The following is a 13044-nucleotide window of genomic DNA, read 5'->3' on the forward strand; positions in this document are numbered from 1 at the left end:
TTATTATATATATATATATATATATATATATATATATATATATATATATATATATATATATATATGTAAAATTTGATTTTATAGGTTTTGATATTAGTCATTTACAGTGGCAGGCCATCAGGGCCAGCAAGGCCTTCTCTGCTCTCTTCAACACTTCCCAATAGTCTACTCTTTTCATTCCTTAGGGTTTCTCTCTGTGGCGCTGCTGTTATCTTCATGTTTCTTCTTTCACCACAGCGGATCATTCCACTCTGTACTCTCCATCTGCCTCTTTCAAACCAACCACCTACATGTCTTCCCTCACCATTTCCATGAACCTCCTCCTTGGCCTTCCTCTTTTCTAGTGCCTGCCGTCTCCATCCTCAGCAATATTATTTTACAGATATAACCCATATCATTCCTCTGCACATGACAAACCATCTCAACCGTGCCTCTCTCACCTTTCTAAAGTACATGACAATAAAACTATTGCTTTAACCAATCAGATTTCGACCCACATCTGTAGATAAGAAGAAATCGATTTGGTTGCAGATATACTTACAAGTCCATTTTGAAGACAGACTTCGCCCAAAAAAAAAAGGTCATCATGAGGATAGGTTATCCAAAACATTCCAAAGTTTTTCCAAGAGCCATTTATACTTTTGTGTTTTCTTTCCTGTAGAATTTGCACAAACTCACACAATTTGCTTTAATTTCAAATTACTTTTAAAGTACTACAGAAATGCATGGAAAGCCCAGGGGGTCATAAAATGAGATTGATATCAATGATTGCTAAAGATGATGTATGCAGGTAGGGATACTGAAAGACTTGTTGAATTGGGTTATTTGGCCTGACTGTAATGCAGCACTCTGTTCTACGGCTTTTCCCTATACTATTGATGGTTTCTATATCCATGGTGCCATAATGATGGTATTAAGATGTGGACTGATTCAGGAAGGACACCACTAAAGGCCTAGGTATGAAATGCGCAGCCTGCCACATGTTACATCAATTACATATAGCATTAATATTATATGACACAGGGTTGTAGACTAGTACAACTTATAACAATATAACATTTATTTCATATATGAAGTACAGATTTCTGACACACTGTATGTATAAAATGACACCACAGATCATCAGGTAAAAATAATAAAAAAAAAATCTTCACAGAAATAAATTCTTGTGAAACATAAAACAATACATGACAGTTTCCTTGAAAATATGATCAAATGTTCCTTTCATGTGATATAAAACTTTCCAACACAAAAACCCCCAAAGAAAAATACACATAGTTGTGTCTGTGTTCTTTAAGTGCTTGAAGCAATGCTGTTGATACTGTTATTTCAAATGGCTACATAGTGGTACAACTACAATATATATTGGTATACATTCTGTACAAAATAAGAATTCAAAAGCATTCATCTCTGACTCACTGTTAATATGGTCATGTGATGCAATGCAAGCTGCCATGATGAATGTGAAGACTGAATAAACACCTGTAACAGACATACTGAATTGTTAAAAAACAAACAAACAAAAAAAAAAACTATCTACATAGAATCAATACCTGCATCCATCAGTGGAAGGTAAAAAATAAAGCCTGATCTGCATCCTGAGGTCTGGTGGCTGTTCGGTATTGACTGAGGTTTATACGTTTGTATGTAATGATCGATGTACTGTTTGTAAAAGTTGGCTAATGTAATTCTTTCTACATTTTAGCAAAAAAAAAAAAAAATCCAAATTTTACGTATGTTTGATAGTAATTTCAGAGGTTTTCGCTGGTTAAACATACAATCATTCTTTATCGCCAAGTCTAATTTGGTCAAGAAAACAGAAAGAAAACAATACGTGCTTTACTGATTGCTACGTTGGTATACTTTGTTGCTGATAGCATTTTATACTCTTTATACTCAGTTCCATCTCACTACTGTATTTAGAAGTTCATGATCTCTCTCCCATTCTAAGTATGCACTGCATTTGCTTTGGAAAACAATCGGCTATTCCAGTAGTCAGGATTGTCGAAACATCTGTCTGCCCCATCCTTGCCCTTTTTCCTCCCTGTATGTACTTTAACATATTGCCCATCTCCATGCTGGGGCTGTCCCTGGGCCTCCTCTCCTTCTCCTGCTTCGTGGAGATTCTCGTATTCAGCCCCTGAGTGTACCCCTGCAACCTGAGAGTCCATTTCTTCATATTCATACACCTCTGCCTCCCCCTCCATCAAGCCTTGAACCAGGAGTGAGCGCCTCAACCGTGGTTGGCAGTTTGTATACTGATACTCATCATCTTCACACTCTTCTTTCTCAAGAGATTTCTTGGAAGAAATATGGCTTCCTTGTCTGAGGATGTCCATTCTGTGGTTAATATTTGGTGCAGTGACTCCCGGGCCACTACGAATGTCCATGTATTCATACTGAAGGTCCTGGTCCAGGTCTGCCTCTGCATACTCTGCTTCGCTAAATGGAAGGTCAGCATTGCTATGACTTCTTTCGTCCAAGGAGGACTGAGAGAGACCTCCACTGCTTTCGGTGCCTTCCATGGATAACCTACTATTGTTACCCGGAGGTTTGTGTATGCTGAAATTGCGATTTGTGAGCTGACAGCAGTTTTGGCTCCAGCCTTTCAGGTGTCTGAGGGGGAGGTTTTGATTGTTCATGTACTCATATTCTTCCTCTCCACTGTCATGCTCCTCTAATAGTTCACGGGAATGACCAGAAGATATCCTTCCATTAGAGAGTGTCACACGAGAAGGTATCGAACACATCGTTTCTAAACAGAAAAGGATGAAAGCTGCTGTTAGACAATATTATTATGACTGTATGCCTGTGGTTAATAAATAATTCCAATGAACAGTGAGACACAATAGGACAAATGCAACAGAAAGTTATTTCCCACAAACCTCTGTCTGAATTGTCACTTAGTCCTGGCAATACGTATCCATTCTGGTCCTCCTCTCCCTCGTTACATGAAGATGGTGTGTCAGGAATGGGTGTGTCCGGAGGGCCCGATAGGCTGTCCGAAATATAGGCACTGTCCTCTCGACGCTGCACGCATCTTAGGTTGCCAGCCAGCAGTGCGTCTTCATTCATCTCCAGCTCTACCAGGGTGCCATGCCCCTCAGAACCTTCAGAAATAGTGCGTGCTGAGTTGAGGCGTGAACGCGATGGCCATACGGTCTACAGCAAAACAAGAAGCATTGTGTGTCATATAACATGACATCAGAGTGCCAAGAAAGCATTCATTCACAGTAGGCAGTGTACCACATTCAAACATACCGGCATAGAGCCTTCTACACTGGGGGTCATTGGCAGGTAACCAGCAGCAGTAAAGCTAGCCTGTGAAAAATATTAAAATATATATTAATAATATTATGAATAAGCATAGTCAAAAAGATTTAGTTTACACTAATCAATTTTTATTGGACCCTCACTTTAGAATATGATTTTTATTGAAATTTTTTGGGGTTTCTTATGAGTTTCTTACCCTGTTGGTATCCACACGCAATCTAGAGAGGCTTCTTGATGGTGTGAGGTACACAGGAGGCGTGGTCATGCCATCGTCCAGTGCCTCATCCTCTTGGCCCTCCAGCCCCACACCTAGAATGTCCACTTGAGTGCCACGATGATATGGCTCATCAGAGACAGGGTCAGGAGCAGTGCAATCTCCCTAACAAAATAGAATGTACAGTGTCATATGCCTGCTATCATCACTATAGTTGTGTAAACAGTTAAATATTTATAGTTTGATATAATTTGTTTTAAAGTGTTCTGTCAGATTATTTGGACGCCTTACTTTAATGACAAGGTATCGAGGTGGGTCTCGGGCCATACGGCTGAACTCACTGGCTAACTCTTTAAAACTCGGTCGAACATTCTCGTCAATCATCCAGCCTGCCGGGAGAGTCAAATATGTTCAGTTTTACAGTAATGTTTCATTATAAAATCAGCAATACAGTCAAAAACTAAAGCAAGTAATGTCATGATTCTGTTATTAAAGCTATGAAAAATAAATCAAAACAGCTTTATTGGGTTTTTCTACACAAGAAACCACTTGTAGTGCTTTTTCATTAAAACAAACACATCAGCAGTGTTTGGAGTTTATCAATACCACATTACCACACTTACCACATCCAATCACTACAGTATTTAAAATATATAGGCATTAATATAAAAAAAAAAAAGTATTATTATTATAATTATTATTAATTAATTATTATTAATATATATTATTGTTTTCATCAAAATTTTATTTAATTCACTGGAGTTTTATTAAAAATCACTGTGACTGCATTAATAGTTATACTGTACATGCATTTCAACACAACCACTCCTGAAAATGCAGACACAATTTAATTAAACCATCTAAAATACTGATTGTACTAACTGTTAAATTGTGTGTTTGGGGTTGTTCATTACGCACCGTTTTCTAGAAAACGTTTTATATGTTCACATTATATTCCTTTTTAAAAACTTTAGTTAGTAATGTTGCATTCTATGTTTTTTAATGTCATAGGTGAAGAGATTGAGGGGACTTACATTTGACCATAACCATATAAACCTCAATCGTGCAGATCTGAGGTTGAGACAGACGCTCTCCCTTCTGCAACAGGTCTGGAACTTCCTGTGGTTTCATTGCAGCATAAGGCTCTGCCCCATATGACATCATCTCCCAGACAGTTACACCTACACAAGGGGGATGATGCCAATAAATGTCTTATTAAACACTCATAAGACTTGTTTTTTTTTTTTATGTCTCTCTTGTGCTCACACACACACACACACACACACACACACACACACACACACACACACACACACACACACACACACACACACACACACACTCACCATAGCTCCACACATCACTCTGGTGTGAATATCTGCGGAACAAAATACTCTCAAGGGCCATCCATTTGATTGGTGTCTGGTTCACCTTCACCTCGTAGAAACATTTCTTGTTGTCAGGGTAAAACAGGTCAGCAATTCCATAGTCGGCAATTTGGACCATAAAATCACTCTTGAGAAGGATGTTCCGGGCAGCTAGGTTCCGATGGACAATCCTCTGCTCCTCAAGATAATACATACCCTGAGATAGAGTAAAAGCAGATATGAGACAATGAGGTCCAAAGGAAAAGAGGAGAAAGAATAGTACATAGACTATATTTCTGCCTATGGTGAGGTTTATTTGTAATATTTATTTCGATATCTAATGTCAGAAGATTTTTAATGCTTTATGTTTTCAGCTACAAAAGAATCTTTAGGACAGAGCAATTTTTCTGTGCTCTCTATAACATGACAATGTCTCAGAGAAATAAACCATCAAGTTAAAAAAACAGTACATGTAAAAATAATTAATCATTGAAATATTATATTACATACATTAAATAATACACATACAAAAATGCAAACACGCAGACTGCTCACCTTGGCGATCTGCACACACCAGTTGAGCAGCCTCTGTGGGTTGAGATTGTCCTTACAATGCCTGATATGTTCCAGTAAGGAACCCTGTGGCATGTACTGAGTGACCAGCTCCAAACAGGAGCCTGGACAGATGCCTAAGAGACGCACAATGTATGGGTGGTCCAAACTGCCCATCACCAGCATGTGCTATGAGACAAAAGAAATTACTGGTTGACTGGCTGATTTTTAGGACAATGAAGTTTCCATATTTGTCTGTTGCCTAGCAATTATTTCAGGATACATCAAGTTCTTGTAAAAGAATTAAAAATTCAGTGCCATTTCTTTTGGTTTTTGTTATACACTGAAGACACTTGGATTTGAGTTCAAAATAGATTGGAATTTCAGCATAAGTTGCTTGACATTGTTATGTAGAGGTGTTAAACCACCTGGAACATTGCACCTTTGGTGGCAGACCACCTAATTCTTTGGTGAGCAAAAAAATTTGGAACAGATAGTTAATGTTAATAACAGTTAATATTTGATTACACATAACTACTGATGGAGTCAGTTTAAAACCTTCTACAAATTCAACATTTTTAAATGTTGACTTTGGCTATTCCCAGTGCTTGTGCAAGAAATGCAGTCTTTCACAGGTGAAACCCAGGGCTCAACCCAAAATTAGACATTCAAAGCTATTACCTGTTTAATAAAGAAACATCTGTCAGTCACAAAATCCAATATTTTTTATCACTTAAAAAAAATATTGGTTCAGACAGAAGGCACTGTTCTGTTGTTTAACATAATAATAATCTATCCTCATATTCATGTTTTGAATAAATGTCTGTGTTTAGCAAAAACAATAGAATTGGACTTGCTCATTTACCAATACATTGGAAGGGTATTGAATGTGTGAGTATGTGTGTGTATGTATCAGTAAGTGAGTGTCTTACATCAGTAACTTCCTGGAAAGTCTGTCGACCTGTGCAATCCTGAATAGTCTTTATGGCCACAGGAATCTTTACTGTGTCTCCTTCCGGAATCCACAAACCCTGAAGATAAGAGACATATTTGTGAATTATTTCTGAAAGAGCTGTTTGATATTAGCGTTTTAAGATAGAATTATATTAGATTTATTTATTTAGGGGTAAATACCTTGTGGACACTACCAAACACTCCTGTACCCAAGGGCTTGAGCTTTCGTAGTTCAGACGGTTTCAAAATGCGAGTGTAGACTTTTGTCCCTTTTTCCCCAGGATCTAATGGCTCAAAACTCTGCAAAAATACAAAGGAATAAACATATATATATATTCTTTCGGGTGCTCCCATTAGGGGTGGCTACAGCGGCTCATCCATCTCCATACTATCTGCATGTCTTCCTTCACCACATCCACAAACCTCTTGGTCTTCCTCTTTTCCGCATTCTTCTACCGATATTATATACATAGCAACAATTCAAATTCTCTATATCTTTAGAAAGTTCTTTGCCATGAGGTCTATGTTGAACATCCAGTGGTCAGAATGAGAGAATTGTAATCAAAGCACCAAATTTTAACTGCTCTAATACAAGATACACAAAGTTTTATAGTTGTATAATTTGTATTACAGCTGTTATGATTTAGGGTGTACTCACTTTAGTTGTGAGCTATTTAGACAATAATGTTATGTTGAGTTATTTTCAGAGAACAGTAAATCTGTTCTGCTATAGAATATACGTATATACAGTACAGACCAAAAGTTTATATATATTATATATACAGTACAGACCAAAAGTTTATATATATTATATATACAGTACAGACCAAAAGTTTATATATATTATATATACAGTACAGACCAAAAGTTTGGACAAACCTTCTCATTCAAAGAGTTCTCTTTATTTTCATGACTATGAAAATTGTAGAGTCACACTGAAGGCATCAAAACTATGAATTAACACATGTGGAATTAAATACATAACAAAAAAGTGAACTGAAAATATGTCATATTGTAGGTTCTTCAAAGTGGGCATTAAGAGAATGCCAAGAGTGTGCAAAGCAGTAATCTAAGCAAAAGGTGGCTACTTTGAAGAACCTACAATATGACATATTTTCAGTTGTTTCACACTTTTTTGTTATGTATATAATTTTTATTTATTTATTTATTTTTATTTTAGTTTCTACAAGTTTCAGCAAGCAATAAGAATTACACCTTTACTGTTTTACCCTCCCTTCAATGACATGCTTATATCTCTAAGTCAAGCAACACATACAAACCTCTTCACTTTCAAGATATCGCCTCATAGCGCGTTTGCGTCGGATGGCCAGACTGCGGCGATAGAGAGCAGCCATCACAAACACAAATAATACCAAAAGCACACAGGCTATAGCACCCAACACAATGGCAGTCACTGGAACCCTGTATACACACACACACACACACACACACACACACACACACACACGCACACACGCACACACGCACACACGCACACACACACACACACACACATCAGTTAAAGACTATTTATCTGAACTAAAAGTGCAATACAAAAACAGAATGTAATAGTGCTTTTGACCAGCAGAGAAAAACACATACCCAGATGATGCTCTTTTGGGTGACCCCATACAGTCTCTCAAACTTGGTCCTGTGCACCTGAAACCCATAGTCATAAGAATTAATCCGCTGTATTAAAGTAAAGCTTTTAAATCTTTACTTGTTTTAATCATGACAGTATATGGCAGCAGGTCTGGCAGCAATTAGGGGTGGAGTTAAATTCTTATGCATAAACAATGCAGCATGAATTACAGGTAGCACCTACATGCCGTCCTTGAATGAATCATACCTTATGGCAAGCACAAACAACTCTTTCATGACATTCTTTTTGCTGACAAGATAAGATGTTTCATAATCTTTACCCTATAATGGATGTAATTTTAAGGTGTCCATTTATTCTGTATTAAAGGAAGTGTGTCTAGTTTTTACAACCTAATAGTCCTGAAGAACTGCGAAAAATGCTGAAAACCTTTTTAAACACTATTATTTATATAATGTTACATTTAGGAGATACGTTGTAGGGTCAGTTAGTATATATAAAACACATTTCCATCGAATACCTTATTTATGTCTATGGATTTTTCTTGGTTTAGTAAAAACATGATAATTAAAAGTACTGAATTTATATTAATGAGCAAAAACAGCGCTGAGAAATGACATGATAAGAAGCCTGAGCAAAGCACAAAAACATGTATCTGTGTTCGATGTTTTTCACACAGTATAAATGATCTCAGAGTATAATTCACACTATGACCTCACCCATGGGTGCAGTTGGCATGACAGGGCTGGCATTTGCTTTGAGTGTCGTGGAATTTATAAACAACGACCCGTTTTTCTCCCATAACACCCTGTGGGCATGAAGAGACACAGTGGGGCCCATCTTGCAGATTTGCACACATCACACACTGATTTGCCCCCTAGAGTACAACAGACACAGAGAAAGAGAGTGAGAGAGAAAAAGAGAGAGAGAGAGGGGGAGGAGGGGGGGGGGTGAGATTACTTACCAAGAAGTAATATATCAGTATGTTGATTTTAAATGATAACTTTGCATTTGCATTTATACTCAGCAATGTGTGAATGTTCTTCCAATGTAATGTGAATGGCAGAAAAGTGAGAAATGCAAGAAAAAGTGACTGTCAAAATAAGCAGCAATAGTACCGGTCCTCTACAGGTGTGTCTGTTCTCCTGCACTGCACACTCAGAGTGGCATGGCATACACTCGTCATTTGGCCCAGCAAACTCCCTTTTGTTCCTGTCATGAGAAATGCATATGTATATATTGCAATAAATTAAATTAAATTAAATTAAATTAATTGCATTAAACTATACATATATTTTCAAAACTAAGCTAGAATACACACACATGCACTAGAAGGACTCACCCTTCTAAAAAGTTGCAGTTCGGTACACAGGTTCCTCCCCTGCTGTAGTTCTTACAAGAGAGACACTGATCTGGCCCAGGACCCCAACAGCCATTGGAGGAACACAGTGGGTCACACACATGACCCTTACTGACTGTTTATCAGGAACACACACATACACAATGCACACTGTCATTGTCTAATAAATTTGCACACTTTCCACATCTTTTCCACATTTTCCACAGCCTGCTATACATCATTGTATGTGAGTAGCCGTTTCAGATTATATAATAGACATTATTATAGTACAGTATATTTGTGGAATTTCTTTTAATCTAAATAACATGTTCAGGATTATTAATTTGCAATTTTGGGAACTCTTGAATTTAGTGTATCTTTGTGAAAATTGCAAATTAATACAAGCTCTAATGGAATACTGTTTAGGCGTTGTCTAGCCTTAGATCTGTTGAAGAGTAGATATATGCACACACTTACTACACTTATCTTGAGACTGGTTATCTCTGATATCAAGGGTTTTCTGCTGACGCTGGGCACGTAGGCCAAACAAGCCTGTCCAGTTGACAGTTTGGTGGTAGCACAGATTGGAGTTGTCTGCAATGTAAATGCCACCATCGTTGATCCTCTTCAGAGAGCGCAAACCCAACGATTTCAGTGTTTTGATTTGCATCACCAGCAGAGAGTAGCCCCTAGTGTCAAGGACAAAATATATTTTTTCAGGATGGTTCCTTTTTTCTATATTAGGCTTCATGATTTAAAAGACCTAATGGTTATCCACCACCCCAAGATTTTGCACCACCACCAAAAAGCAAGCAAGACCACAGCATAAGCACATCAGTGAGACATAGAAAATAGATAAAAAGTATGAAATTGCACCACCACTTTCGAAAGGATTGCATTTAAAAGCAGAGATGGCAAAAGTACACACATATTTCACTCAAGTAAAAGTACAGAAACTCATGTTTTTTCACTGTATAAAAAAATCTGGTAAAAGTTAAAGTACTGACTATACTTTTTCACTCAAGTTAAAGTAAACAAGTTTGAATTCTGACATGTACTTAAGTAAAAATGAGCTATTACTCCTATCTGTTTTAGTGTCATGCCGGAAACTAGACCTCACATCATATTAAAATATTAATACAAAATAACCTAAAATATTGTTTTATAATGAATGTGTCCAGGCTGAACAACCACCATATAGAACACAAGCAGAGCAAAGTTGATTATGATCAGGTGATCAGGAATGTCTGTTTTCAGTCATGTTTACATCACTGACTCCCTCGGTCTCATCCACGTTAACCATATTTCTTGTTGACTTCTCTCTTGCTTGTTGTTTGCTTCATAAACTAGCCTACATCTGTGGTGTGCAAGAGCCAGGGAATGATACATCAGTGGTAGATTGATACGTAGTGGATATATTTTTAAAACACTGCATCTATTTCACAATAGATCAGCAAGATAAAAATCCTTCCATGTTTGACACATTAACCATATTATTTCCAAAATGGGTTATTTGCAGTGATACCCTTGCATACCATTTGAATATCATTTATGATAAACAATTCCATAACAATTCCAGAATTGGAATCAAAACAATTCTAACAAGGTAGATAAAGATAGATTGAAAAAACTATGTTAATAAATGTATCACAAAATCTTTTACTATTATGTTTACTTATAAATTAAGACTGTTGAGTGAATACACTGACTATCTTTTCATCATGCCACCTGTTAGAGGGTGGGATATCAGGCAGCAAGTGAATATTCTGTCCTCAAAGCTGATGTGTTCGAAACAGGAAAAATGGGTAAGTGTAAAGATTTGAATTGTTTGACATGGGACAAATAGTGATGGCTAGACGTAGTCTAAGGAAGGAAATGCACATTGATGCACATGGGGAGCGAAGGCTGGCTCGTGTGTTCCGATACAACACACAAGTTACTGTAGTTCAAATTGCTGAAGAAGTTAATGCGGTTAATGATTGAAAGCTCAGGACTGTTTTGGCAGCAAAAGAGGGACCAACACAATATTAGGCAGGTGGTCATAATGTTATGCCTGATCTGTGGCCTTAAAACTATGCCTGGTATATACAGATGATGTTGCCTTAAAAGTTTTTACCATATAAAAGAGAAGAAAGATGTCATGCGATAAATACAGGTGTGGTGCAACTGTGCCTGGTCTTACTTGTAGTGACTTCGGCCTTGTATAGTTGCCAGATTGGAGAACACTGACAGATCTTCCATCTCCTTAGGCCATGACTGAATACTCAGATAATCTGGCAAGCAAACCATGACAAGGGTCACGCATTGCAGACTATCAATAGTGCAAGAAATTATATATATATATATATACAGTAAAACCCCGTTGGATGAGCATAATTCGTTCGTAAAAATTGCTCGTAGGTCCATTTGCTCGTAAGTTCGAACTAATTTTGCCCATAAGAATTAATGTAAAAACGATTTTATCCGTTCTGAGACCTCATTTGATCGCTTATTTCTGCACTTAAAAAGTATTTGTAGCCTATTTTAACAAACAAATACACCGCAAATTACTGTATTGACATAAAGAAATACATTATTAATAATAAGAGAACAAAATACTGTAATAAAAATAAAGATAAATGAATGAAAATACAGTACCGTACGGTAAACATAATTTAACACTTACCCATGTGGTAGTGGTTGATTGCGAGTGTGAGATGGTGGTGGATAGTGAGAAGTTCGTTTTTGGAAGGAGAATCTCCTTCTCTTGACCTTCTCTTTATTTTTTACTATGATGCTTATGGTAGAGCTAGACACCCAATACTGCTGACATAGGTCACGAGTACGCACACCACGCTCGTACTTTTCGAATATTTCCTTCTTGGTTTTAATGGTAATTCTATTTACTTTCTTTTTCCCAGCACCATCACTGATTTTCTTGGGAGACATTTTTCAAGATTTCTAGTGAAATAAAAATATAACACTAAAAAAAGTAAAAATTTTTGCTGCACTGAACAACGAGAGCAAACGAGCGAAATTTCCAAAATTTGCTCTTACAATAGGGTTTTACTGTATATATACTACAGGTAGTCGTCGACTCACGACCACGATTGGGACCGACAGACCGGTTACATAACACGATTTGGTCGTACGTACAGTAGGCTATATGTACAGTACTGTGAAATGATGCCGGAAGCAGGTACGCACTGTCGTACGCCGCGGCTAGCGGCATAGCCGTGGCGTACGACAGTCGTAACACGATTTGGTCATAAGTAGAGTAGGCTATATGTACAGTACTGTGAAATTATGCCGGAAGCTGGTACGCACTGTCGTACGCCGTGGCTAGGGATTGTGGTCGAATGGTCGTAAGTTGCATAGGTCGTAAGTCGACGACTACCTGTACATACATGTACACACACACGCATACACACCCACAAACCTGTGATTTCTCTAACAGTGTTGAAGTTTTTTAGTTTCTTGGGGTCCAGAGCAGAGATGTTGTTATATGGATCACTGAGAAAAACATAGGCAACAGGTTACAGACACACGCCTGCATTCTCATCCTACAGCAATTATGTTTGTGCAGTTGTAGTTGCTTCTGGCAACCTTTAGCACCACTCACCCATTAATGCCAGTGAAAAAGAAATGGAGGCTGCCCTGAATTTTAGTGCAGTTTATGAAACTGTCTATGTTCTGAGAATCCACTGTTTGCCTTGTGGGTGAGCCAGTACCTTCACACACTAGACACAAAAACAGTGTGCAAGAG

The 13044-nt window shown here is 37.6% G+C and overlaps 1 protein-coding gene and 1 long non-coding RNA gene across 6 annotated transcripts in view; one reads left to right on the top strand and one right to left on the bottom strand.

The window, feature by feature from the left end:
• Positions 1-1025: 1025 nt before the first annotated feature.
• Positions 1026-13044, bottom strand: part of erbb3a (erb-b2 receptor tyrosine kinase 3a) — a 52058-nt gene continuing 40039 nt past the window's right edge. For all 5 annotated transcript variants that reach the window (XM_083527980.1, XM_083527981.1, XM_083527984.1 and 2 more), the window contains 19 exons: positions 12901-13018; positions 12718-12791; positions 11482-11572; positions 9777-9988; positions 9303-9435; positions 9079-9172; positions 8680-8837; positions 7963-8019; positions 7641-7782; positions 6541-6660; positions 6339-6437; positions 5410-5595; positions 4834-5071; positions 4522-4668; positions 3779-3876; positions 3470-3652; positions 3262-3321; positions 2886-3162; positions 1026-2755 (listed from right to left, as the gene is read on the bottom strand). In XM_083527980.1, coding sequence (XP_083384106.1) covers positions 1947-2755; positions 2886-3162; positions 3262-3321; positions 3470-3652; positions 3779-3876; positions 4522-4668; positions 4834-5071; positions 5410-5595; positions 6339-6437; positions 6541-6660; positions 7641-7782; positions 7963-8019; positions 8680-8837; positions 9079-9172; positions 9303-9435; positions 9777-9988; positions 11482-11572; positions 12718-12791; positions 12901-13018 — 3296 coding nt within the window. In that variant the 3' untranslated portion in view covers positions 1026-1946. The remainder of the gene's footprint in view (positions 2756-2885; positions 3163-3261; positions 3322-3469; positions 3653-3778; positions 3877-4521; positions 4669-4833; positions 5072-5409; positions 5596-6338; positions 6438-6540; positions 6661-7640; positions 7783-7962; positions 8020-8679; positions 8838-9078; positions 9173-9302; positions 9436-9776; positions 9989-11481; positions 11573-12717; positions 12792-12900; positions 13019-13044) is intronic.
• LOC310719133 lies at positions 11652-12801 on the top strand. The gene is made up of 2 exons (XR_014531370.1): positions 11652-11971; positions 12122-12801. It is a non-coding gene; the product is annotated as an uncharacterized lncRNA (long non-coding RNA).

Source organism: Silurus aristotelis, assembly GCF_946808225.1.
Source record: "Silurus aristotelis genome assembly, chromosome: 2".
NCBI classification, from domain to species: Eukaryota; Metazoa; Chordata; class Actinopteri; order Siluriformes; family Siluridae; genus Silurus; species Silurus aristotelis.